General features: G+C 46.0%; 1 protein-coding gene and 1 long non-coding RNA gene across 5 annotated transcripts; one reads left to right on the top strand and one right to left on the bottom strand.

Moving 5' to 3' along the window:
• Nucleotides 1-1,811: 1,811 nt before the first annotated feature.
• LOC129197194 (uncharacterized) lies at nt 1,812-9,224 on the top strand. Its single transcript, XR_008574282.1, has 4 exons — nt 1,812-2,598; nt 6,035-6,162; nt 6,879-7,024; nt 9,102-9,224. It is a non-coding gene; the product is annotated as an uncharacterized LOC129197194 (long non-coding RNA).
• ATCAY (ATCAY kinesin light chain interacting caytaxin) lies at nt 8,675-26,727 on the bottom strand. 4 transcript variants are annotated; one of them, XM_054805354.1, is made up of 13 exons: nt 26,345-26,727; nt 24,380-24,508; nt 20,058-20,122; nt 19,473-19,694; nt 18,486-18,671; nt 17,736-17,838; nt 17,068-17,199; nt 16,589-16,675; nt 15,990-16,088; nt 15,680-15,715; nt 14,765-14,800; nt 13,975-14,010; nt 8,675-13,421 (listed from the first exon to the last, which is right to left on the bottom strand). In XM_054805354.1, exons 2-13 carry the CDS (start codon nt 24,454-24,456, stop codon nt 13,412-13,414), a joined length of 1,089 nt encoding a protein of 362 aa, XP_054661329.1. In that variant the 5' UTR covers nt 24,457-24,508; nt 26,345-26,727; the 3' UTR covers nt 8,675-13,411. The 4 variants fall into 4 exon arrangements, with proteins under 4 accessions (XP_054661329.1, XP_054661330.1, XP_054661328.1 ...); XM_054805355.1 differs by having other exon boundaries at nt 13,975-14,007; nt 26,345-26,721; XM_054805353.1 differs by lacking the exons at nt 8,675-13,421; nt 13,975-14,010 and adding an exon at nt 14,334-14,576 and having other exon boundaries at nt 26,345-26,721.
• Between the last annotated feature and the right edge of the window lie 496 nt (nt 26,728-27,223).

The raw sequence follows: 27,223 nt of genomic DNA, 5'->3' as shown, positions 1-27,223 counted from the left end.
TTATGAATGGGATTATAGCGAATGATCTTTTCCAGTCTATTATGCTGTCTTAGTTCTGTGTGTTTAACGAATAGTTACACAGTGTTTCCACTGTAATTATTATTTATGGTCAACATTAGTACACTATTTGATTGTTCCCTGAGACATCACTTGCAAATTATACTTTCATCATCATTTCCAAGGTAGCTATGTAAAAATCATTGCTCCAGAGAAATTGGGAGCTCGAATTCTTGAATACGAAGGAGACGTGACTCAAAGAAAAGTTACCTCTCCAGCAGCTGCCCCTCACTTTAAGCGCAGCATTTGCAGTGGAGAGTCACCGAGTCAGCCTCTCAGCTGGTGTAAATTGTCATTGTGCACCAAAGTGGGGCAATGGTAATTTACACCAACAGAAAATTTGACCTAAGATTAGCTCTCTGCTCAGATTTTTCATGCCCTTCATTATGTTTCTCTTCTGCTCATGAGCTAGGAAGGTGTCTTGGTTAAGAAAGCAAACTGCGTGTTACTTCAGTGTTTGTTTTACTACATTTGACCTTATGTGCTAGGGAAAAAACCTGGGAGTCTTGGAAGTTGTATAAAATTTAGGAGGGGACACTGGTCTCGGCTATCCTGATCCAGTCCTCTTTATGTTGGAGTCGTGCTAATCCAAATATTTTTGGAACGTGCCATCCTTGAGGTGAGGGAAAATTGTATTCTGCCCTGTGGGTTTACTAATATGAATGTGCTTCATATTATGTGTATATTCATACAGGTTGGGTTTTTGCATTGAAAGAATATTTGGCCTAAGATGTATCGAAAGAAACAATACATTTCTAGTAGAGATAGCAAACAAAAAATAACTGTGGCAGTAGCAGCTCCAGTTCCAAATACCAGAGTATTTGCCTGAGTTGTTTGGGATCAGTGCATTCCAGAACAGTGAAGTCCCACTATCTCTGTAAAGAATGTTAAAACTCAGTTTCCTCTGAAAACCAGAGGAATGAAGGACAGAAGGCACGTTGTTTTGTTGTTGGTTTTGATTTTATTTTTAAGCTCACAGTTGCAAATCTCATTCACGTAGCCCTCAGTGTAAAAGCTCATTTTTTAAACCTTTTCTTCATGGTCCCTCTGTGCTCTTGTGGATGCGTCTGGCTTTTCCTGAGTTTGCTTTTGAGCTCCTTGTCATGATTTTTCTGTCACCCTTATTCACGCTCATGCACCAAACATGCAGTGAAATCATATTCACCCACATAGCTCAAATTCTCAGATTCCTGAATGGCCTCAGACTTGCTGTTCCTTTAGGTGGTGGCATGTGCCTGCCTGTATTTGGAGATCTCTGGCATTTCAGCTGTCTGCTTCCCTAAGAACAAAAAAACCTCTTAGAAAAAACTGTCTGAAATGAATGGTGACAGTTACACTTACCAGCTACAACAAATTTTACCCAACCTGTAAAAATATGCCTATGCAAATGCCAAGTGTTCATAAATGCTTTATTTAGCAAGTTATGTTAGCTGCGTTTCTCAGTGAGTTATGTTTCAATCATTTGAAACTTCCTTTTTTTTGGGCTTGTTTATCCTGCAGATACGTTATCTACTTGACACTTGACTAATACAAATACCATTCAACAGCGTGCCTCAATCAAAGATAGAAAATGTTCCCTCTCTTTACATTATTTTTAGAATACTAACGTTTACTAAAAGTTTCATGTTAATCATCTTTGTTAAAACTAAGATAAATTTGGCAGAAGCCAGTTTAATATTCATGGAGCCATCACGGTATAATTTCCCTGTGATAGTTTAGTTTCTGTGTGTCCACTGACCTTTCTGTTGCAGAATATGACTCATTTATTCTAAAGGTTTAATTCAGAATTTAAATCCTTCACTAATCGTAAGACATTGTTTATGGTATGAGCAAGGTTATGCCAAGGTTCCTTCCGCTAGAGACCCAGGGGAGGGAGCTGGATGAGAGTGCATACCAGCTAGTAAAAGAATGGGATGAGACTCATTTTCACTTGTGAATTTTTAAATCGTGGGTTTATTTATTCTTTCCAGAAAGCTGTGTTAGTTGGGTTGCTGAGAGTCCTTCTCCAAGGCTTTGGAGGCTGCTCACCACTGCAAAAACTTGTCATACCCCTTCTGGAGGAAAGTAGGCTTTTATTTTAAACAAAAACAAGGGAGAGAACATCAACAGAACAGTAGTCAGTGTTAACTGCCAGTAACTAGAACAGCTAATAGTAAGGAAAATTAGGCTAGTAGAATAACAAGCTTAAATAGTGTAATGCTTAACTAGCTGGCATCTTGTCACAGTGATAGGCAGAGTGGCTCGCAGCCAGATCTGCCACCCTCAGCGGTGATATTTTCTGCCACTGCTGCTGCTGATCCCACGGCCGCTGTTGGCGGCAGGAGGTCTGTAGTCCTGTGAAGGAGGCAGGGACGGAGTGGCAGACAGGTCACACTCTGAGAATTTAGACAGGATGGGATTGGGGAGAAGCAGCTGTGCATTTGAGAAAAATACAGATGAAAACATTTCCGTTTATCATTACTTCAGGGATATGGGATTAACCCAGAAAAAATATTCTAGAGGGAAGGAAAAGTGATGGGCCACGAATGAAAGGATGAGAGGGTAAGTGTAAAAGGAACAGATTAAGAGGTAATCTGAAGTGAAGACTCTGTGAGGGAAGGGAAAACTGGAGCCCAAAGGCAGCCAGCTCGTTACTGATGAAGTCCAGTCAGAGGTGGAGAAATTCTTCTAAATTCTCAGTTCCCAAAGTATCAGGTTCTGCAGTTGTTTCGCTCCCCACGCTGCGCTTCCCAAACATTTCCTGACTGGAGCCCTTTGGATCTGTCGACCACAATGCTGCCAGAAAGGATCCTCTTTGGATTTCAGGAATTTGTTTCACGGGATTAGTGGACATAGAAGCAAAAAGGAGTAAGATATGCAAGAAATGCTTCTATTTTGTATCTCTGTGGTGCCAGGTAACAATTGCAGTAATTCCAGGAATAAATTTTTAAACAGATGCCAGGCATTTCTAATGTCATTTGACAGCTGGCATATGTTTGTAGATGTGTGACATTGTTAACTTAGTCCTGATAGTGTTGCTATAAATTGTATAGTCAGTAGCAATGAATTAGAAGCATTTTTTATAAGTAATAAAATCCCAGTTTTTAGCTCTCTGGTTTATATTCTAGGAGAGATAATGTCTAATCTTCCTCCCCACTCAGTTGAATCTTTTGGCCAACGTAGATCGTACTGATGGATGAGAGGACAGGAAGTAAGCAAAACTTGAAGGTAGTTTGGAAAATGAAGGAGGATGAAGAATGAATAAGGCACGAAATAAGCTTTTCACAGCAAACATGCAGTAAAGAAGCTGAGCTATAAGGCATGTTGTTAACGTGTGATGATTCATCCAGCGCTCCAAAATATTCTGACAGTTTTTCAGGTATACGTTTGACAGACTCTTCAAAATCAGTCTGAATAGGTAATATACAGGCAAGAGAGGGAAATTTTCCTTTTCTTGCTGTTAAAAGCTCATCCTTGCCCGTGCTGCTTCATTCTGAGGTCGGTAGGGCTAAGCCAGCTCTCAGGTTTTGGGGCAGGTTTTGAGGTTTCCCTATGCTCTGTCCCTTGCTACCCTGGTGTTGGGTTATTTTGAGTTCTGTTTTAATGAAACACAGAAGATCAGTTCTGGTCCTCATATAGGATATGTATACACTGTATACTCTAGTATACACTCTTTCTTCTGATAACACTTAGGCAAAATTGGGGTGCTGCACTCTGTTGTAGTTGCTTATCCCGATATAATCCTGGGGTAAAAAACAATTGAGTGCACTCAGCAGGGTGTGCAGGGCTAACACTTTGAATGTATTTAAGAAGGGAAATGCTGTAAATAGAAGGCAAGTTAAGGAATGCACATTTCTCTTCTTCTGTTCTTTGTGGTCCTCTCCTGTTTGATGCCGTTCATACCTGTGTTGCTATTCTTCACTTACAGCCATGCTAAATATGTCCAGTGCTGTGCTGAGAACAGAGCCCATGCTGCCTTTTTGCGTTCTCCTCATCTGCCTTGCCTAGAGGTAGCTGAAACAAGGAACAAAATGCTCCCTTCGCTAGGAGCAGACTGCCTGCCTTCGTAGTCCTGTGGGCGTGGGATCCAAATCAGATGGCAGAAAAATTACCTCCCATTTTCTGGAATCAGTGTACTCTGTGTTAGTCCTTGATTTGATCTCATTTCAGGGGCACGGAGGTGCCTGGGGCTGGGCTGCATCTCCCACAGCTGCGAGATGCCAGGAGGAGCTTACAGACCAGTTCTACCCCCAGAGAGACTCTAGTTCCAGTGATAAGAGGAACATTTCTTACATCCACACGGGTCAGCCTGAGGATGGGATTCATTCTGCTGAGCCGTCTCAAAGTTCAGGGACTGATGTCATCCAGATTGACCCTGGGCCACTACAGTGACCGCACAAACTTAGACCGTCTGTGTAACAAAAAGATTTGGGGAGAGAGATCCTGTGCAGGGAGATGATCTTCACTGAATAAATTAAGTTGCTGCGGAGGCATTTTATATAAAAAATTAGTTCTCTTGGTAGATTTACTGATGTAACTAACATTTTGCAAGACTATTTTTGTTGTTAAAGACAGACAGGAAAAGGATATCGATCTTCAATTTTAGTCAAAACTTGTGGCAGCAACACCATACGAGTTACTTTCATTACCAGTTTTATTTCGGTTATTTGATTTGTTGTTTATTTTTTAATAGGTTAAAACTTGGTCACACACGCTGTGTTCATATTGAAATTTCCCATGCTGAGTGACTGCCTCAGGCTAGTGGTTTTGATAAGTTATTGCTAAAATAACTTGGGTGCTTGATATAATGAGCGTAGCAAAAAATCACTGTTTTGATTATAGATCTATACAATTCATTTCTTTGTAGGTTGCTTTGGAAAAAAAAAATCCACAAAAAATAGACATACACAACAATCTACATTAAAAGAATTTTAATGCTGCAAAATTAACATACCTATGAGCTAGGTGCCCTGTGTAAAAGAATATTTTTCATTTGTCATGCAATTCATGACCGTGTTGTAACACACAAACAGAAAGGGTGATAGCCTTTACATTTGTAAAATGGATTTTAATAAATGTTCCTTCAAATGGATTTTTGTGGCTGTAATCTTTTCAAAGAGGCTGTATTTGGAATTTTGGATATAGTTCACGGAGGTAGAATTATTAATTGTTAACCTTGATTTATTTGACTGCACTATGATGTACTAATAACAATCAAAACACGAGAAATAAGGGAATAGACATGTTTTGGCATTTAAAGAATGGTAAAAATGTTAAAATGGAGTAATACGATGCGAGAATACTGACTGTCCTTTGGCTGATGGGAGGAGTTATCCAGATCTGGGAGACTGTAGGTAGTTTGGGGCGGGATGGGGGCCACTGAGAACAGACTCAAGTTTATTTGGATGCAGTGCTGCTTGCTTACAACAACAGGAGGAGTCGATGTCTTTACATTCAAGCCCTGTCAGTCTCAAGTGCTCTCACAATTGTTTTTTCTCAAAGCCATGTTCTGAGCACGTATTAGCAATATTGTCCAACTCCTACCCGTCATTTCTTTTTTCTTTCCATTCCAGGTACGAAATCTTATTCTTACAACTCTCACTTGGGCGTTATTAACTTTTCTGTAGAGGCTGAGTTTCCCACTGTGGCTGTTCCTGATGGACTGAAAAAAATACAACCACTCTAAATTGAATTTTAACTGGAATGTATTGGCTTTCTCTCCTGCTTCAAATCTCTTCTCAAAGCTCAGCTCTTCAGCTAGCATTCCCTTGTTAATCTCCAGTCTTATGTTACTCAGGGAAGCTGACCGCTATGGATCATGTTAGATTGTTAAACAAAAGGTCAAGTAAACAAAAAGTCTCAAACATCCTGAAAAGTTAACTCAAGGTGACAAGTTGAATGATCAAAGTACTGAACTCCCGTGTGCTAAAAAGGGAAAGAATGTTCTATCGCTTGCTCTCTTTTTCACTTGCATTATTGCTTCGTTGTCCTCCCCTAGGCTGTGATTCACCTTACTGGCAGTCTAAAAGATACGTGTGTAGTGTAAAGCGAGATATTTAGCTACATCTCTTATCGGAGGAGAGAGAGAGGCCTCGCCACAGAGTGATTCATCCCATCCCGAGACAGGTGAAATCATCTTTTCATCCACTGTAGAGGGAACCTAAAACTAATTTAGACTCAGTATCTAATTTTTAGATTGATAAAATTAGGTGAGAGGAATCTCATCCCTAGTGTTGAGGTTAATTCTTTGGAGAAGATTGTAATTGTTTTAAGCTGAGAATCTTGGTTGCTGTCTGTGGCGCATTGTGATTAGCAGTGACGGCAAATGCCTCAAAATAGTCTACGCCGTAATTAGCATGTTCTTGAATATTGCTTCATTCAGGAACCTCAGTCATTTTGGAAGGGAGAACAGTCGCATAATGCACATGTGGGAGAAGAGATTTCCCCTTGGGTGACAGTTGACAACTCTTGCGACAGAAGGGGTGTCAGTACTGAGGAGGAGTGGGAAAACCCTGACTTTTCATTCAAACTGCAAAAGCGAGGACTAGGTGGAACGTGATTTTATGTTTTGCGGGAAAGACAAGGGGGTTTACATTTTAAAATCACACAATATGCTGATGTTATAATGTTTTTTTCTGCCTTAAAATCAGAGCTGATGGTGGAGTAAATGTGAGATTCATAAAGGCAGCATGCAATTTAGGTGGGTTTCAGGCACCTAATTCAAAGAAAATGAGCCATGCAAACTAATTGTGCAGCTGATGGGGAGTTTATAGCGTCTGAGCTTTCATTAGAAAAACTTCCAGAAAACTTCCCTGACATTCTGCTATTGATCATAACCACAGGTGCCACCACCCTGGTGAAAAGGAATATATACCTGGAGTGCAGGTCCAATCGAGAAAAGTGAAGTAAATGTCCCAACTCTTACATCCACCGAAAGAGTCGTTACGGGGAACTAGCCGTGCATCTAACGCAGACTGCTGCAGCGAAGGTCGGCAGATATGTGCTTAAAAAAAACGTAGCATGGGTAAATTAAGGGGTGACAAGAGCAGCAAACAGTTAATCTTTCACTTTTCTCTCCCGTTCCGCCAAAAACCCTCAAACCAACAATGTGATCTGAGTATGTGTAAAAGATACTGGGGTTTTTTTCGAATGCCTCTCTTCTGTATCTTTTAAATGGCAGCCAGTTTGCTGCAGAGGTCTTGTAAAATGTCTGTTCTAGGGAGTATTTGTAGCTTTTAAAGAGCGCTAAATAAAAATAATAATATAAAATTGCGATCAGTCAAATAGAGGAATATAATGCGGCTGATGGAAAACTACAGCGAAGGCTGGTTAAAGGGTATGTTTTCTTCTGAGGAAAGACATCTTGTCTTCTGATCGGGAAACTTTGTTGCTTTGGTAGGGTAGCAGCTAATCCTTATTTTTTGTGGCATGGTGTAGTCATAACACGATGAGTTTTTGAACTTCGTCTGCCGTGTTGGTTGCATTCTTTGCGCTTAGAGCTGGGGTTCGGCACACCTCAACCAAGACTCTCTGTCTCCTTTTTTGTCAGCACTGACCAGATTCCTTCCTGACACACCGGTGATGCTATGGGCCTTTTGCTGCAAAGCTACTTGAAATATTTTAGAAGTGTTTCGTTCATAACCTAAAAACATCTGCTTACATCAGAGGCGCTGCAAAAGCGAGTAACTACAGGATTTTATAGCGCTGCCTGGGGTTAGCAGCATACTACTGTCACACCCCTGCAAGAACAGGTTCCTACGTTGTTTTTGCCCGCCCAGACTTAATCCAAGGTTAAAAATGTCATATTTGACACAGAGCATTGCAATTCCTTCTGCAAACTTTTGTACGTACGTTTCACAAAAAATCAGGGAGGAGGAGCAGAAAAAAAATATGGTACTAATATGATTGGGGTAGAAGGTTTTTTTGGTGAAAACAGAATCTTAGTGGAAAACCTGCTTTCATACATACATGCTGCAAAAGTGTAACCCCATGAATATATACTCGATGAAACAAATATGCATATCCTGAATGAGTTATTTCACAGCATGAATATAGTAATGCTTGTTATAGGATTAGACTTGTACGTATTCATACTGCCAATTCATTAACTGAAATATGTTAATAACCTATCTAAAACCCACGCAGATTAGACATCTCAGCCATTTTCCTGTAAATAGTTATTTATAAGGGTTTGGGGGTTTTTCTTTCTGTTTAAGCAGCTTTGTGGGTTTTTTGGTTGTGGTTTGGGGGGGTTTTGAGTGTGTTTGTTTTTACAATTTAATTCCCAATCATTTTATCAATTTGAGTATAAAAAAATATGTCAAAATAATGTGAGATTAAAAAACTTGAGACATGTATGGTTCTGTACAGGTTGATAGAAGTCCAAGGGAAGCAATTTTTCCCTGGCTCTTTTCTAAAGCGTAACACTGAGGGAAACTTGGGAAGCTCAGACGCCGTATTGGTAGAAATTATTTCAGTAAAAACATCCTGAGAGGTTCATTTTGCAGTATCGTAATCTCCAGGGAGGACTTTGACTTGCTTTAGTCAAGAGAATAGCATCCAAACAAAAATTGTCATAATTTTTTCCATATGGAGCCAAAGTCTAAATAAAAGATACTGACAAAAAGAGGGGTATGCATTTTTGCTTAAGGATTAGTCTCATTTTAATTGAATAGCCACAGATTTTTATGGAATAATACAAAGCAAAAATAATAATACATACTTAACAGCAATCTATGTCTTCTAGCATAAACCACCTAATTACAAACACTTTAGAAAAATGACAGTTCACACATTTTTACATGTAGGTTTGGGTTAAAAGGGCCCACTACGAAGGAAAAAAAACCCCGAGATAGATTATGTTATATTGTCGTGGTGACTTTTTAAAATTCACTTTACCAGTAGCATGCTGTATTTTCAACTGCCAGTACATATGGAAATACAAAAGAGAAAACATGTGCTTTTGTATTTATAGCAATTTTGCCTGTACGTTTCACCTGTGGTCAGGCCAATCTGAATTTATTGCCACCAGCGTTTCATTAACTCTTTTGTTTTTTCATCCCTAGGTATGTAAAATAGAAGATGCGTTGCTTTTAAAACTTTTACCGCTTAGGTTTTCTCATACATGTGTAATGCACATCTGTAAGCAAATCATCTTTGGAAAAAATAGATGGAAAAACCGCAATGAGGTATGCTCTAAATATCCACTCACATTTACACAGCACTGTACAGAAGAAATTGTACTAATCATCCAACTTGAATATACAGCAGCATCGCGGTTTTATTTCCCGTGTCTGCCTTGTGAATTGGAAAGAAAATTACTGGACAAGTCCCAAATCTGGGTGATTCCTATATGTGCTAAAGCAAAGTAACTGTATAAATCTGACGGTTGCTGCGCAGTGCAGTGACGAGTGCCAGCATTTCCAAAGGCCGGGTCAAGTCCTGTGGCTACCTTAAAGGGATGGGAAGGTATTTCCTAGTCTGCCATCAGGAAGGGATCTGATTTTTCAGTTTGCAGGCTGATGCTCGGTGAACGTTGCAATTCAGCCATTAATTAGACTGTGAGTAAGAATACCATGACTTTTGTGAATACGCTATCGTGGGTGTAAAATAATTTTTTTCTGCAGCTAAAATGTGGCTCTACATGGATTCACCGTTAGAAAAATCTCATGAAAGGTAGAATCCAAGACTAGAAAAATGTTGTTGACAATACCTGCTGTTTGATATAATACAGTGCATTCAGAAGTCAAAATATTTATCCTTTGGAGATGTTTTTATGAGGCTGAAACAAGGCCTGGTGTACATTTGGAACATTGACCAGTATAGCAGTATTGCTAAAATGATGTAGTTTATTTCATTTTATTTTTTAAACATATGTATATATACTGGCAGAAGTCCTAATGTAAATGCACTTTTACTAGCAACATATTTTTTTTCCTGGTATAGCATATTTCTGTTGTAATCTGCATCTCCAGTGGAAACGTAGAGCTCGGTGGGTAAACCCTTTTGCAAACAGGCTTCACGAGCAGCCCTCTTGAAGGAACTGGCAAAGAAATTTGTAAAATGGCTTCAGCCGCCTCAGATTTCTGTTTCGTCTTTTGTCACCGCTTGACTTTTGTGCGAGGTAAGTCCTCGGGTTTAAGCCACTGGTTGACAACTCCCCGCCGAAGCGATTATAGCCTGTCTGCAGCCTCCGAAACTTTCATCAGCTTCCTTGAGAGCCTCTGGCAATCTCTCGCCTCCGCTGCGAGGAGGATCCAAATTTGTAAAGATCTTCTGACGATGAATGCAGCGTATTTGGTGGAGTGTTTATTACGGCACGTGGACCTGATTTTGTTTGAAGCCTGTGCAGGTCTATTGCCATCCAACTTGGGTACGTTGCTCTGTATTTGGTGAAGGGACACTGCCAACTCCATTGGTTCTGTTTCTGTCAAAGAATTGTAGCTACTTTGGTTTCAAGTAGCATCTAAAATAACTGAAAGAAGTCAATGATACTTTGTTGTTGTTGTTGTTGCTATAAAAATGCACATTTACATTTAGCTATCGTTCTCCATTACGGGTTGCAGGTTCTTTTCTATGTTGAAAAGACATATAGACATCCATCCATCCATCCATGAACATAAAATTTATGTTACACTCATAAAATCTTGTTAAAAATTAAAATATAGTGCATACTACTTAGAGTGCTCTATCAGAAAGTGCACTTTTTGAAAAATTGTTTCAAAGAAGTTACAAATTGACTTTTGTATTCAAACAAACACCTTCCTTCCTATCTTGAAATGAAACTGGTAATCTGCCCTTTTCACAGCTGAACTCTTAACCTCGCCCTGAAGGAATTGAAAAAATACGAAGCTTCATCTTCAGGTCGGCTCATTCTGTAGTTCTTTCTGAAAACGTAGACAGAGCGTCTTCTTTGGAGAAAAAAACCCAACAACAAAACAACTGAAAGACATTCTTCTGGTATGGTTACTGCTGAGGACCGAGGAGGAATCCATTTCTTCAGGTCCCGAGACAACATTTTCGAGGTTTCTTATCTTCCATGCCCATGTGTTCCATAACAGCAGTATTTTCCATGATGTTGTGAACATTTTTCACTGAACTGTTTAGTAACTACAGAGGCATAAAAGGTTTCTAGAGTTGTACTTTTAAACATTATTAAACATTCTCTCAATTTTGTTCATTATATAATTGTGAACTTGCCTTTTGGTGTCCAACTGCATTGCATTCTTTTGTGGAAAACATAGCAGATGATTTTTTTATCTAAATGCACAAAACCGGTCTCAAAAGAAAAAAGGAAAATCTAGGTTTAAGTAGTATCGGTGGGAGAGAGTGAATTCACGCACTCTAATACTACAGGGAGATTTGTGATTGTTTATAGTCTGAGCTAAAATTAATTCCATCGGAAGAGTCCTTTCTTAATTTCAGTGGGTTCCTTTAGTCCATCTGACAGACGGTGTGTGAAAAAGGATGCCCAGCGTTGCAGATCGGGTTAACGCATTAATGTCTGAAAATTTCTGACTGCCGCTTCTGCCTTGAAACAGATGTCTGCTGGCTGTTTGGAAAGCTTAGGACAGAACGCCTTTTGCGGGGAGGTGTTATTGGCATAAAACCTCAACTCCAGAAAACCTGAAGTGCTGTTTGTCCCTTGTAGCGTAGAATTCACTTTGTCAATAGCTGACTCATAATGAAATTTCTAGAAAGCCATGGAGGTTGGTGCTTCTGTGGATACAGTGCTCTGTTTTTCATGCAAAGGTCTGTTCGGTAAATCAGTAAATACGTCCGTGACGGAAGTGCACGAGAAAAGCATATACCAAATGAGAAGTAACGTTAGAAAGCATATTTGGTGCTCCCTTGTAGTGTTCAGGGAAATAAAGGTCTCATCTGTAGCAGTTTCATTCACTGAAAGGAAAAAAAAAAAAAAAAAAAGAGAAGCGTTATGTATACAGAGATGTCCCTATCTTGAGGAAAATCTTGCTTTGCCGGAATTGTCCTCCAGGGGATTTCAGAGCCGAGCGAAGCAGTGGTGATTTCAAATAGCTGTGGGCTAGGGTTGCCAGGTTTGAAATATTCCTTAAGTGGTGAGATACGCCAGTAACTCTTCGTCTGCAGTTGTCTGCAAGGGGTTTTACCTGATGCATTTGAGACAGTTTATGTAAGCTGGCCTTGTGAAATGAGGAGTTCCCAAATGATTTTGGCCAGATTCGTTTCTTAAATTGTCTTCCCTCCTTTGCTCACAGAATCCTCATGAATCCAAAATACAAATTTCAGAGTTGCAATGTCACGTCTGCATCCCTCAGCTAACTGAGGAGCTGAACCCGGACACGGTGTCCTGCCTCCACATCTGCAGCATCCTTCACCTCCAGGCATGATTACAGATGAGACCTTCATTGCCCAGGGACAGCGAGTAGGAAATGTCAAACATTTAGCAGCTTGTCTCCGCGACAGGAGGTATTAATAGTGAATGATTGTCCAGTGTCATGAAATCAATACAAAGACAAGGCGTGAAAAACTTTCCTGTCCGTAAGGCTCCTTCTTAAAACCAGACCTTTTTGGTGTGTGTGCGTTGCTATGAGAAGATGCTCACAAGAAGGTCCTGTGGAGGCTGCCATGCCGCACGGGACTCTTTAAAGTTATCAGAGTGCCTTACAAACCGAGACAGAACAAATCAGGAAAAAACCCATGGCATTTACTCATAGAAATGGCTCGGTGTGAGTTAATAAGAGGAACTGGCAATGAAATAACTGAGGCAGTCAAGGCTGGAAGAGGTGCCTAGGCCGGTGGGCACTTGGTATTTTCAGGAAAAAACATACACTGGCTATAGAAAGGACGAAAATGCACTCTTTTCATTGCCTGTATTAGTTATTCCCTGGGGCAATGGCTGTTGTAGTGTCTGTATGGGAGAAAGTGGGTGCGCAGTTTAAAGCAAAATGTCGCGGTGCTGGCCAGCAGCAAGTTAGGGGAAGGGTTTATAATTTAAACAAAAAATATATCTCTTTCTGGGCTGGTGACTAATGGACTACAAAGCTCTTAACTTACTAAGAGGAAACATGGCATCTATTTGAACTACTTAAAAGCTCTCCACAGACCATTACTGAAACACACTGGAACCTGTCCTGAAAAGTGCTATTCTTGGCTTGTTTTGTTTTGTGGTGGCTTTTTGTTTGGTTGTTTGGGTTTGGTTTTTTTTTTTTTTTAAAGTAAAATGTTTCCAAAATGTTTAAAGAACTTTGCATCTTGGAGACAGGGGAGGCAGGCTCCGTGATCTTACAGAACTCGGAATAAGATGATGGCAAGGTCTTACACCAAAAGGTCATTTACGTGGGTGACTGCCAGGCTGCGTCATTCTTCGGCTCCATTCATTCCACTCTACTTCGATTCATGACATGCTGGGAAGGAACAGAAAGACAGAGTTATTTTTAGAAAGCAAATCGTGGTATAAATTTTGTTATTCCCACTGTGTCAAAAAATATGAGTGTGTTTGGGTGTAATCCTCTACAAAAGTGTATCAGGGCCAAAGATAATGATGTCATTCCCAGCGTTAATGGGCTTTCTTCTTCTCTAAGGATTTTTCCTGAGTGCACAGGACCATGAAAAAGTCACGGTAGGGTAAAGCAGGCAGCCCTGCAGTAAATGCCCATGTGCACACCTTTACCGTGTGGCAAATGCCAGGGAATTGATAGAGGCGCAGCTTTTCTCAGGCGCCTCCGTAGCAGCTGCAGTTGTGAACAGTCTGCGGTGGGGTGAGGGTGTCAGCAGCTTCCCAGTTCTGTACCCCGCTGCTGCAGATTGGCTGATGCCTCTTTTGTGTTGGTGAGTGGCACTGGGCTAAAGAGGTCCTGGGTCTAACCCAGTCTTGCCTTTCCCGTTAGTGGATTTACAAACGCAATGAAATCCGTCGCACAGAGAGAGACACACACAAGAGTGAGGTACAAATCAAACCTGGTTTCTTGATCCTCTGCTGGGGGCACAGGCCTGCTTGGAAGAGAACCAGCAAAACAATAAGTGAATCTCCACCACAAACTAATCATCCTTTTGGCCCTGAAGTTCCATTTGTTTCTTGGAACAATTCAGACTCGTCCAATGGACCTTGGGAATTTTGATCAAAGCTCCTTCTGCTCTGGGAAGAGAATAGCAGAAATATGCACTGTTCCCCCTCAGGAGCTAGTTAGATAGAATAAGGAAAAAAAAAAAAAAAAAAAAAAAAAGAAGAGGCTGTGTCACTCTGAAGCAGAGCCAAAACCAGGCCAAATTATCCTGGCACAGGATGTTGACACTGTCTTCCAAACCTCCCTAGAATTTTCCTTCCCATCTCATGTTACAGCCTCATATCTTGCCTTTACGCACACCCAAGATGTGCCTGACCGCAGTATTTGTCCCCCTGCATTGCACCAGCATGGAAATGCTACAACTGAATGTCAGGAGAACGTTCCCTGGTGCCTCTGGCTCTGGTCCATGACCATGGGGTCACTAGCTTTACAGCATCAGGAATCCATTGCCATAGGTGAAGGTCAGTAACATCACAAAAGCGACGGCACAGGGAGCTGTTAGGGAAAGGAGAGGCTTTATCAGTTCCCAGACACTTGAGAAATGTCCTCTTGGGTCCAAACATCTCCTGAGAGTGCAGAGCCTGGCTCCCCAGGGGGTGCTACCAAGCAATAGGGCCATTCTCCGCACCAAAGGCTGATTAAGTTATCTTATAAGCAAAGGATAAATAAGAAAGAATAGTTACCTTTCCTTCTCAGCCATGTCTTGTTTCTCTTCTGCCCTGTAAACACAAATTGCATTTGAAATCTATCATCTAGGAGCAGGCAGTGTGAATGATAAGAGTATCTAAGGCTTTTCTAGAGAGAGAGCTGGACCTCAGAGGTTACAGGTCTGATCAGAAATGACTATTAGTCCCTGCGATATGCAACCCTGCTAATCCTAATGCTTTCAGGATGCCCTAGAGGGAGGTAGCTGCCTAATTTGGGCTGGGCAACTTGGGTTTCAGCAGCTAACGCTGAACTGAAGCCTCTCAAACTGGCATCTCCCATTCCGTTCACCAGCACGAGGAGGTGTTATTACAGCACATCGCTCTTGTGTTGACCCAGCTGGGCTTCCCTGTGTCCACGATTGCCTTTTGCTTTTAGCGGAGCTGTTATCACTGTTTATGGCCAGCACTTCTGACCTAAATCACCAGTGATAGAACCGGTCTAGAAAATGAACCAAACCAACCTGTAAACTAATGGCCCTCTTTATGCCACTCTAGCAGAATGAAGTGGCTTTTAAAATAAGCACTCGCTTCCACTTTAAGGTCAGTTTGTATGGTCACACGGGGAAAATCGTGCTGTCTTTATACATGGAGTGATTTCTGGTGATCTTTGTGAGCACATACGGTGCACGTTGAGGATGTGTGCACTTGTGGGGCTAAGAGGAACAGTTCTATGGATAAATAAACTTGTAATCAAGCTTCTCCTCCCTCCTGCAGCTTTTGCTTATTTTAAGAGAATCAGTAGAAAATAAGCATAGACTGTGTGGGCTATCGGGATAAGATGAGCACAGAATTGACTGGTTATAACAGAAATAATGACGAGAGAAAGCAAAAGGGCAACAACATCCCGAGAAAATGAACCCACCCTCCATTCCTCCTTGAAATTAATTTTACCTTTCTTTTCTAGCCTTGATCCTCTCTTCTTCATATCTGCAACAAACAGGAGACATTCTTTAAATGTTACTCAGTTGGGACCGTTTGCTTTTAGTAAAATGCAGTGATTGCTCTGAAGGTGACAGAAACTGCAGACTAGCACAGCGTGCGGGCTCTTGCTTGGCACCAGGGTACGAGCGAGATAAGGTTTGCCCAAGGCTCTGTGTTTCCAGTACGTGGGGTTTGACTCAACACAATATCCCGCTACACAGGATTTTTGTCCTGGGCCTCCTCAGAGCTACGCGTGCCCCAGGGTCCCTCTGATACTCACTGTAAGACGCAGTCTGGAATCTGTACGTGCTCCATTGGGATAAGTTGCTCCAGTTCCTCCAGGCTGTGAACATACTGGATCTTATTGATAAACTTTACACTGGCAAAGAGAGAGAGAGAGGGAGCATGTGCTTGAGGGCTTGTTTTGATGTTCTCTCCATAGGAAGTCAGAATTTTCCTGATGGAAATGGGGAGTTCTGCATCTCTGTATCCTCTGTAGTCTGAGTGTACCCATCTCCTCCCAGCGCTAATATGCTGGTCACTAAAAATTGTGGTGAGATGCCACATTACTGTACCTCACTTTTCTTTGACCCCACCTCTCAATATCTGTAGGAAGGAAAAAAGGACCACCATTCCTGCGCTTCCCAGAAAATCTTTATGTGCTACCCACTGGGACAAACTTTGGTCTGGATCCAGACCACCACAGTGTCTCCTAAAACCACCCCTAGAGTTGTCCTTGGAAGTATCAGAGAGCTGTAGGACAAACGAACAGCTTCACCTACCTTGGTCTCTACTAGTTCAAGGTGAGCTTAAGATCTGATTCATGAGATTAAATTTCCACTCCAAAACCAGCTGAGCTTGGGAACATGTTATATTTACCTGATGAAGGGTCTGGATATAGCCAGCACTGTCCGGATGAACCATGAAGGATGCACGATTATCAGTGCTTTGAGGTTCTTACGCAGCCTGTGGAAAAGCCATGGAACAGAAAGTCAGATTCAAAATACCTTTTCTTAAACTCATCTGTAACATGTCAGGGCACTAATAAGCATCACAGTGCCCACCAGCCTCAGCTGGGTGTCTCCAGACAAAAGCCCTGCCCATGGCCTTAGGAACCCTATTTAAGCTCAGACCTGGCAGGCTTGGGTCCTGTGTTAGCCTGATCTTTGTGAAGGTGCTTGTGAGGGAAGGAGGGAGAAGAGGAGATGAAGAGAGCCTGGAGTAAGTCAAGCAAGCTGTGATAGAGGAAGGAATTACAGAATCTGAGGAGTGAGAAAGGAGGGGTGGCTGGGGAAGGCTGCAAGGAAGAGATGTGGGAAGAGGACAGGGAAGGATGAAGACACCAGCAGGGTTCTCACCTTCTGTCTATCATCTGATAGCATTTCTTCAGCCAGCCGAGGCCTGGCATCCTCCTCCGGGGCGTTGCTCCATTTAGGTACACGATCATATAGTCCTCAGCCACCAGCAGCTCCAGACTACTGATCACGTATCTGTCAAGTGGTGATCAAAAGCAATGGGGACATCAGACTCAAAAAAGGTCCCTTGAGGTTTCTTCAAGTGCCTGTGTGCATCCCAAAAGGCCTCCAGACCCTTTCTTGGGATAGGTTTCAGATTCTCCTGGCACCTCTGCAGGAAGCCCAGGGGTAAGGGGTCACTGGTACATGTTAGCATAGCGCATACAGTGATGGACATCCCTGTGCCATTCTTCCGCCTGGCAGTAGCATCTCCCAGCTGTTCAGCATTGTATACATATGTTCTAGCCTGGCTGCGAGTCCATCACTGGCATAATTAACACTGAGCGTTTGAATGCTTTGACTTACTGGACTTGGATGCAAATGCTGTGGGCAGTGTCTCACCCAGTGATACTCGCTCCAGTCTGCAGCTGCAGACTGGCTACATTTGGCCTGGATTCAAGCTATTTCCACCTGAGGTTCCTCATGCAATGAATACATGGGAACTGTTTCCCCAGAGCCTGAGTAACCTTCCTTGCCCTCCTCTCCCTCATAGACCTTGACCAGCCACTTACAAGAAGAGATTCTCCATGATGTAGTGATAATCAGCCAGGTTACTGTCCGGGAGGTAGCAGGCAGCGAAGACAATGATGGCATTGAGACCTTCTCCATAGTATCCTGGGAAAGAAAGACACAGGTAGTATCAACGATTCTTTCTGGGGGGGAGATGCAAGAGTTGAAGGAAAAATAGCAGCAAAGATGTATTGCCAAATGTGGGCCTGTGCTGCTTTTTGTGCCTCTCTTCAGCTCTGGGTGTTTGTGTCTCTTGCTGACCTCTTTCAAGGTCAGATGTGCCTCTGATCCTGGTTTTGGCTACAACGTGCATGTGGGGTTCAAGGAAGGAATGTGTGTGTGTCAGGGCACAGAGCTGAGAGCTTTGCCCTTGGTTGCCGCCTGGCTTTGTTCGGATTTCAGAAATGGCCACTAACTGTGGACGTAACGGCCTTGAGCTGTGCCTCCAGAGGCATCTGCACTCCATCACCGGCGATGCTGCCCGCACCCAGGGCTGAGGGTCGGGGTGTATTCAGTCTTGCTCAGAGTTGGTGTTATCCCTACCTTGTTTACTGAAACATTGCTGCAGTGGCTATATGTTTTTTAGCATGAGCTGGGTGCTTTTGTGCTTATCTGCCATGTAGTGGTACAAAGCAGACAGCAATTTTTCCTTAAAGGCAGTCAAAACAATCAGTCATGGCATCCGCTCCAGCTTGACGAAGATGGACTGAAAGAAATCCACCAAGCCAGGATTAGGCTGCCCTCTCCCTCACCTCCGTGTGTCACCACTCTCATGTAGGGTTTGATCATCTGGAGGTCGATGCGGTGCTCCTGCTCTCCGATGATGACAGTCCTCCAGAGCCGTCCGTTAGTAGCACTCCCATCTTCTGTCCCGCCATCCCCGAACAGGTCTGCACTGTCCCCAGGCATGTTCTTGGCTGTGGCTACAGGAGTGTCATCTGGAAAAGGGACAAACATTTCTGCCTTTAGTATAATGAATAAAGAGGCTCTGCAAGAGCTTTGGTGTGCAGTAAGAGACAGTAACAACCACAGACTGAGGATGACCCGTTTCATCTGCAACTTTGATCTGTGTACGTTTGTGGTTCTTGATAATCTTGCTCCATTGCCAAATTGTAATAGAAATAAACTTAACATCTCATCTTGCTTATAGAACCTGCAGTCTCAGGTCAGGCACTGGACTTCTTGCTGGATCGTCCTTCAGATCCACCTATACTGGCTGAAGAGGGCACTGCCTGTGCCAGAGGGATTGTCTTCTCATCTGCTAGCAGAGCTGCTTGCACGGGTACCCCTTAGCCTGACCCAAAATCAGCCAGGTTAGCCAAGCCCGCGTTATTCAAGATGTTTGAATGTTCACATGACAGCTCTACTGGCAGAGCCCGGCAGGCAGCACCTTCCAGGCTGGGCTGGTGGCCCAGCTGCAGCAGGAAGGGCATGTGTGTCCACAGCCTTATGCCTTACCCTGAATTTTGGCTAGACTGGTGTTTGCAAGTCCCTGAACTACTTCTGCCCACGCTATCCCCAGATGGAAGTGCTGAGATAACAGCACTGAGGCTCCTGGGCTCTGGCTGGGGTCCTGGTGGGGCAGATGTCTGGACGATGAGGCTTGGTTGTGTGTGCTGTGCTTCACTGCTGAGGAAGTCTGTTCTCAGCTGCTGATGGTGAGTGGTGTCAAAAGTGGTTAGAATGAGGCTAAAAAAAGCCCCAACCCCTGCAGACATCTGCCCCAAACCACCTTTTACCTTCCCATTCCAGCTCATTCCCATTCCCCAGGAATTCGAGGGAATCTGTCTCGTCAGGAGTTTCAATATCGTCCACGTTAATGTCCAGGTCATCTGGTGTGTCCAGGAAGTCATCGGAGAGAATGGAGCCTTCACTCTGGTCCAGGGAAATGTTGATTTCAGGTGCAACAAGTGTCTTCCGCTTACGATGCGCCCCATTAAAGTTTAACGTATTTGGGGGAGCTGGAGTTAAAAGGAAAATAACCGACAGGTTGTCCTTGTTCTGTATCCTTAGTGCAAGACATGGTGCTTTCATTACGCATATTTCAGGCTATGGTCTTGGGAGTCCCCAAGGGTGGTGGATCATAGCTGGGAGGTATGATCAGCAGGTATGGCTGGATAAAAATCCCCACGCTTCTGAGATACCTATTTCCTCCCCCAGCTTCTTGTGAAAGATTAGCAAATTCAAATCTCTGCTGGTTTCCTCTCCCACATGGGAATTTTTTGCGGATACTCCGAGGGAACTGGTTTTTGCCCTAACTGCAAGCTGCCATTCCCATAGGCTTGTTTTCCTTTGAACTCCTGATAAGGCAGGCTGGTACTTACAGGACGTATTCTCGTCTTCTGTAGGGCTGCCCAGTGACTCCATCCCCGTCTCTTCTGGGAGAGGTCTGCAGGCAAGCCGAGGTGCGGAGGTAAAAAGACAGGAGATAACAGGTGATGTTTAGGAGACAGTCACTCCATGGCAGACAGTGGAGAGAACTGGGGACATCAGGGAAAAACATACAACCCCATGTGTGCTCTGCCCTTTTCCTTTTGCCTGTGAGCAGCCCAGCAGCTGTGCTTTCTTAGTGGAGCACTGTGCAATCCCTAGTAACCTCCAAACACTCCCTGCATTTACCTCCCCCCCAATACATTCCTCATGCTGCCATTCAGCCAAGAGGCTGGAAAATCCATCTAGGGACACGGGAACAAATCCTATCCCCAGAAGACCCTGGTAGCATCCTTGCTTTCTCCATATTATCCCCCTTTTTACCTCCGTCAGAAGTTTGAGAGGCAGTGCCAAGCTCTAGGGCTCCTCATCAAGGGTACCAGGGAACATCTTCTGCAGTTGCCTTTTGCCACAGGCCCTGGCTGCAGCGGAGCAAATCTTTATCCAAAGCACCCGCCACAACCACCTCTCCCGGGAGGCAGCTGCCTCCTTGGTCTGTAGTGACTTTGCTCTAAGGCGGCTGGCGTTCGAGGCAAGGATCAAACCTTAGGTGTGATCCCAGAATCGTCACCCCATCCTTACCTCAGCCTCTGTTTGACAAAAGCTGACAGCGACACCCAAACCCTGCTGAGGTTTGGAAGCAGGTTCATTCCGAGCTGATATCCAGGCACCAGCACTCAAACCCGTATTTTGGAGCCAAAGGCTAACCCACTGCTCCTTTCCTGGGGCTCCACGGCAGAGGTCAGGATTTGCAGCTTCTCATGCTCGGTTCCTGCGCCCTTCTGGTATAACTCACCGTGCCTCCAGCCGGAGGCTAGAAGCATCAATTGATTTAAAAGTTGACTTTCCTGTACGGATGCTAATGCCAAATCTCATTGTGTGGCTGTCACCCTTTGGAAGTTGCTGGACTTGCTCCTGATCCATTTGGGGGTAAGTGAAGTCAGCGTCCCCAGTACTGCGGCGAGGGACCCTCGCTGGTGGCTGAGTAGCGCACCGCCCACCCCGAGCTGGATGCTTTCTGGATGCTTTTCCCCCATAATTTGAGCTGGGATTTGTGCCTGTCCCTTGGCATTAGCTGGGTTTGAAACTTCTCGTGCAGCATGACCAAACCCCCCCCAAGCCCATGACAGGTTCTTGATGTCAAAGGTCTGTTTAAAAGGGACCTTCTGAGCCGTGCTCATTTCACCCACCCCTTGCTGGAAGCTCCCTCTCAACAGGGGGAAGAACTCATGCCTCCAGGTGTAAAATCCTGGGTGCTGGGACAGCCCTGGGGTGAAATGTGGGGGAGAAACCCCCCAGTTTTAAGGCTGTGCTGTAAGAATGGGGATGGGACTGTGCGCAGGGCTGGTGTCCAGCAGCTGCTGGCCTTACGGTCCAGCGACGGCAGGGAGGGAGATGGTGGGGACCAATACCTCTGAGTCTGCAGGATGCAGCCTAGCGCTGCCCTACAAAGGCTCCTCTTTGTGCTGCAGTGACACCAGAGCCACCAGCCAAATTAAACCCTATAAATATTTAGATTAAGGGATAATCCTCTCCTAGCTGGTTGTTGTATATTTATGAGAGCTGGAGACCTGATCAAAGACACTGGCTCCTTGCTCGCTTGTGCAGCACCCGGACCCCGTGGGCTGCCACAAATATCCCTGAGCAGTCAGAAAGATCCCTCTGCCCCCCTCCAGCTTCTCCTCTCCTTTTTGCTTTTGTCTTGAAGGAGGCCTGGCTGGTTGTTTTTCTGACTGTGAGCTGGCGCCTGGCGCAACTCGGTGATACAGTGTCAAAAGAGGGGGGGGGGGAAGGCCCAGCTGTACCAGGGTACGTGCTGCAGTCAGGCACTCCGCTCTCTGATGCTGGGATTCATTTAAGAAAAGCAATTCAAAAGTCAGAGGCGAAGAAAAGGGCTTTCTTACCTTCCCAGAGGATGCTCGAATCGCTACCTCCCAGTCTCCCGTGTCAATCTTCCTTCCCAAATGCAGCTAGCCCCAGATGCCAAATTTTCTGAGTGAAGCAGGTTTTCTAAGGGTCAGGTGCCACCATTTTGCTTTCTGCTGACAGCCTGCTGCCCGGTTTCCCTCTATAAGCACCTTCTCTCGGGCCCCAGCCAGCCCGAGCCTTCACCGACCATGATCCGATGGATGCGTGATGGAGTGAGCATGCTCCTGCATCCGCCCCACGGCACCGCTACAGCATCATTGCGGGACGGCACTTGCACAAACAGCTGAGACAGACAGTCGGCAGGAGGCTAAGCCTTCAGGGAGCAGCAGGAGGGGGGGACCCTTTCCTCCCCGCTTGCTCAGTGCCTTGGCATCGGAGCTTTGCAACCTGCAAGGCAGGAGCTTGTTCTGCAGGTCAGCTTCTCGGGGAGGGATGGGAATGTTGCCCTGTGTCCTTAATGAGCAGCTGAATTCAGTTTCGCCAGCCCAGATCTTTGTCTAGGCTATGTTGGGTTCTTTTTTTTTTTTTTTTTTTTTTTTCTGGCAAGATTGGTTAATCACAGCTAAGCAAAAATAGCTATGCAGCAAATCATCTGCTAGAGAGCTACTGTCCCACATGCAGCAGCTTCTGCCCTATTATTTTAATGCTTCTAGGGGGAAGTGTCTCAATAACTATTATTTATTTATTTTTAATGCTAGTTAAACACAGCTGGCTCTCCCTCATTTGCCTAGTGGCTGTTCGGGCTCAATTTCACTCGCATCATTCCTGATTTAATCCCTCTGCAGCAGTCTGTCAGCAGGCTGGGGAGCGTGTTTGGCCTTGTCCCTGCCACTGGCTTGCCACCCGGCCACGGTCACATCCCCTTGCCCTCTCCCTGTGCTTCGTTTGCTGGGCAGGAGCGACGATGCCCGTGTCGGGTGGTGCTGAGGGCTCTGCGGAAGAAATGCCCCTTGAAGGCTCAGCTGTGGCTGGGCTAAGTCTGCAGCTTGCGTGGCACGTGTGAAACAGAGCCTGGCGGCTCCTGCTCCAGCGTGATGCTGTGGGGTGGTGCCCAGGTGTCCAGGTGCTAGTCCAGCTTTGTCCCCAGATTTTCTAGGGACCCTTGGGGTCAACGCGCTTTCCTCTCTATGCCTCGCTTTCTGCTCAATTAAAAGCTCGTCAGCACAGGGCTCGGGGTGGGGGGTGTTAGGTTGGTCGGGCATCAGCCCAAAACTCTGTCCGGTTCTGCTTTCAGTGGAAAGAAAAAAAACCCATCCTAGAAACTCGGCTGGGCTTGGCTGAGCCCACGTCTGGGGCCAGCGGAAGGACAAGCCACGTCCTGTGAGCAGGGTGCTGGGCTGGCAGACAGAGGTGCTTAGATTGGCGATGCAGCTGGACCCGGCCTAAACAGAGCTAAGCTCATCCGCTGGTGCCGAGGGAAACAGGAGATCCTTTCTAGCGCGGTGGGGGCCGTGCACGCCCACCTGCACAGCACACTGCGCCACTGTCTGCGAATACAGGGGCTCTGTGGGCTGCCCGGGGGAGCTGAGCTGCAGCTGGGACAGGGTGATGCAGCCCTGAAAAGCCCCTCGGCAGCCCGGACCCCAGCTGCAGCAAGGCTTGGTGGTGGCCGTGCTGCGTGTGCCCCAGCGAGCCGCTGCTGGGCCAGGGGCTTTTAGCGCTGGGGGTGTGGGGCAACGCCTGGATGGGGTGCGGGTGGGTGCACCCTTTGGGTGGCTGCAGGGAGTTCAGCACATACTGGGCTTATGGGGGTTTTGGGGTATTTTTGGCACTCTGAGCAGCTACTAAAGTGTCTGTGAAGGTGAGAGCTGCCACTTTGGCACCTGCTGTCACCCACACATCATTCCTTACAAGGTTTGCAACCATTCAGATCCTGCGTGTCAGTGCCAGCAGTCGCTGCATCCCAATGACTCCGCTTCCTGTGGCGAATCCCTGGGAAAGCAGCGTTGCTCTGTCTGGGGAGACACCGCTTGATTCACAGCCTGGGAAGGAGTCCGTCCGTCCGTCCATCCCTGTACGCATCCATCCATCCACCCATGCTAATCTCCCTGTCCTCCGCACCCAGCCCCTTGCCCTCTCCTTGGCGTGCTCACAGAGGGCTGCCAGAAGCCTCTCAAAAATTTTTAAGCTTTCAGAGCAGCCTTGCTACAAAAGCTCTGTTCTCTGGCCAGAATTGCCCTGTTGGAGTTAAGATGCCTGGTGGGAGGGACCTGCTTGCTCCATGGCCTGCTGGTTTCTTACAGGAAGAAATAAAATTGTCCCTGGCTTTTTTTTGCAGGGAACAAACCTGGGGAAGTCCTCGTCTTGCCACTCCTCCTTCACATCCACATTTTCCATCCGCAAAGTGGCTTCTGTGGTTCCCATCGTGCTCAGAGAGGGCTGGCTGCACAGCGGGTCCCTCAGGGAAGGGCTCAGGCTGGAAGGTGGAAGGCAGAGAGGTTGGCATCGAGCATCGCTACCAGGGAGCGTTTAATCCGACCCGTTCAGAGCAGGCACGCTGAAACCTCGCTCCACGGAGAAGCAGCGTGATAGCCGCTTGTTTTGCAAAAGCAGCAAGGCAAGGACACGGGGTTTTGTGGTGACTCGACACGTGTTGAGTGGGAAAGAGGAGGTGAGGTTGGCTCTGGATCAAAGCAGCGGGTTTATCTCTGCTCTGTTGTGACCTTAGTGCTTTTCCCTGAGGATCGGCACTGTCTGGGCTGATGCCCACCTGTTTTTCCCTTGCTACTTCTCTTCCACTACTAATCTCAACATAAATGAGCACCTCTCCTGAGGGAAATGAGAAGAAAATGCTCCTCCCAGGCTGGTTTCAGGTTGGTTTGGCAGTAGCACCAGTTTCCATTTTGTTGGCCTGGGCAGAAGTTAATGGCTTTGATTTTGCAGAGGAATCCCTGACTGCTGCTGCCTGGTCTGTGCTCCATCCCCACGCTTATCCCCGCACCCCGAGGGAAACGGAGGAGGGCGAGGAGGCCTTCACAGAGATGGTGAATGTCCTTCCACGCCCCTGGAGAATTCACGTTTCTGCCTTGCTCCCGGGTAAACCGAAGCAGATGCCAAAACCTGGAGTGCCTCAAATGGAGGCAAGGTGGGTGTGCTGCTCCCAGTTTGGGCTTTCTCCTGCACTGGTACGAGCAGGAGAAATTCAGATCCAGCGAGCCTTGTTCTCAGTCATGCTAACACCCCAGCAGAACGAGGGGCCCTTAAGACCATATATATTGTTTTGACTTCACTGGAAGGTTCCTACGCTGCCAGCCAGCAAAAATCAAACCTTCGTACCTATTTCGCGGGGACTGCACCTGCAAATCCTAACACAGTCTGGCCGAGGGCTCAGGACCAGTCCTTGCAGGACCAGCCCTGGTCGGAGAGGGCAGATACGCTGCTCTTGGCTGGATGCTGCTGCAGCTGAGCTTAGTAGCACCTAAGCCCGGAGGGGACAAGGTCAGGCTTTATCTTACATAGAACGTGTTCAAGTGAAATCAGCTCATATGTTGGGCATGTGCATTAACCCACCCACTGCAGGACGGTTTGGAATGTTCTTCCTGAGCTCATCCTTTACGCTGTAAATGTACCTAGGTAGTGGCAGAAACGGGTTTTTTGGGGTAAGGGACCTGGGGTTATTTCCCAGGTGGAGGGGGCTACTCTGCCTGTCCGCTGGTGTCAGGGAAATGGGCACCTAGCAGAGTTTGACCCATTGCTATAAGGCTCTTCTAGAGAGCCAGCGCTTTTTCTGCTTCCTTTGGAGGCTTGTCTTTACAGAGGGTGTCGCTGGGTGATGATCTGGAGGGAGATAAATCTGTCTGTGCGTATCTGCTTGAAAGTAATGAAGCTACGTAGAGGCCTGAGTAAATCCAGCGTCCGTCTTTATTACAGGCACTGGCAGAGAGAGGAATCAGAGCAGAGAGCTGGCTGTGAGCGTTGCAGGGCTCTCTCCCTGCCCGGTGTGTCTCAGCCTGTCCTCCCAGCACACACCTTATGTATTCTGTCCTCACCCCCACGCCTGGCTGCATGCGATGCCCATGACACGGTCACGCGTGTCTCCATTTTTGATTTCCCTACACCTTGGGGCTCAGAGAGACCCCACCTTCCCTCCCTCCTCCCCACTGCCGTCATCTGCTTTCTGCTAACCCTGAAGGCGTCATGGAGGGAGGAAGGGAAAGGAAAGAAATTGAAGCAAATCCCAGGCTGGAGCCTGATGTTTCTTAATATTGAACGTTGCCCAGCAGTGTGGAAGCCCAGATGATGCTGTACTCACCGATGCTTGCGGCTAATGCGGAACAAAGAAGATCCTGCCTGTATCCCAGCTATGCATTCCTCCCGACGGAGACGGGCTGCTCAGGAGCTCCAGCGCCTGGATCCAGATGCAGGCGTGTGCGGCTTTCTCAGCGGAGGAGCGTGGGGATGCATCTAGGTCGGCCTTTCTCACAGCAGTCGTGGCTTTGATTTGGGTTTTGTTGAGGGGGAGGAGGGGAAATTGAGGGCAGTTATTTGTATTCTTCCATGGCTGCCGCTTCGTCTGCTGCCTCCCTCCCCTCCAAGTTATTTTATTATTTTCCGCTTGCAGCTGGCTAAGCCTCAGCTCTCTTAAGTCAACTAATTGCAGAGCTTTTGTGTGTGAGGAGGATGGCGGTGGTGGTGACAGGGAGGGGGGTGTTATGGAGGATGGGTGGAGAGAGGAGCTGGAAGCACCCCCCTTTCAGTGTCACCTCTCTTCCAATTGGCTGAGAGGTACCAAATATCTCCCTACACTCTTCCTCTGGATGAATGATGCTGCCAGGGGCTGAGCACACCGTCTCCTTGCTGCTTTCAGTGGGAGCAAGGGATGCCCGTCATCCAGCAGGATCTGGTCCTAGAGGAGGCGTGGGAGCTGGGGAGGGGGGGTGGAAAGGGGAGGGCTTTTTTAATACGGTGCATCGTTCGCTGAGAAAGTAAAAAGTGGCCTCAGCGTGTGGTGGGGATGCAGGATTTAACGGCCCATCTTGCCTTGCACATGCAGAGCTGATCTGTACCAAATCCTCGGGCACCGGTCTCACTGCTGGTGCCAGGGGCTGTACGGCCAGACCCGACCGACGGTCCTGTTTGTGCTGGGGGGAGCAGCTCCTGTTCCTTGCTTCCAGGATGTCTGTTACCGCAT

This window comes from Grus americana, chromosome 28 (assembly GCF_028858705.1).
Source record: "Grus americana isolate bGruAme1 chromosome 28, bGruAme1.mat, whole genome shotgun sequence".
In the NCBI taxonomy this organism is placed as follows: domain Eukaryota; kingdom Metazoa; phylum Chordata; class Aves; order Gruiformes; family Gruidae; genus Grus; species Grus americana.
The sequence above is the reverse complement of the archived record's forward strand: the minus strand, read 5'-3'. Positions and strand labels throughout refer to the sequence as shown.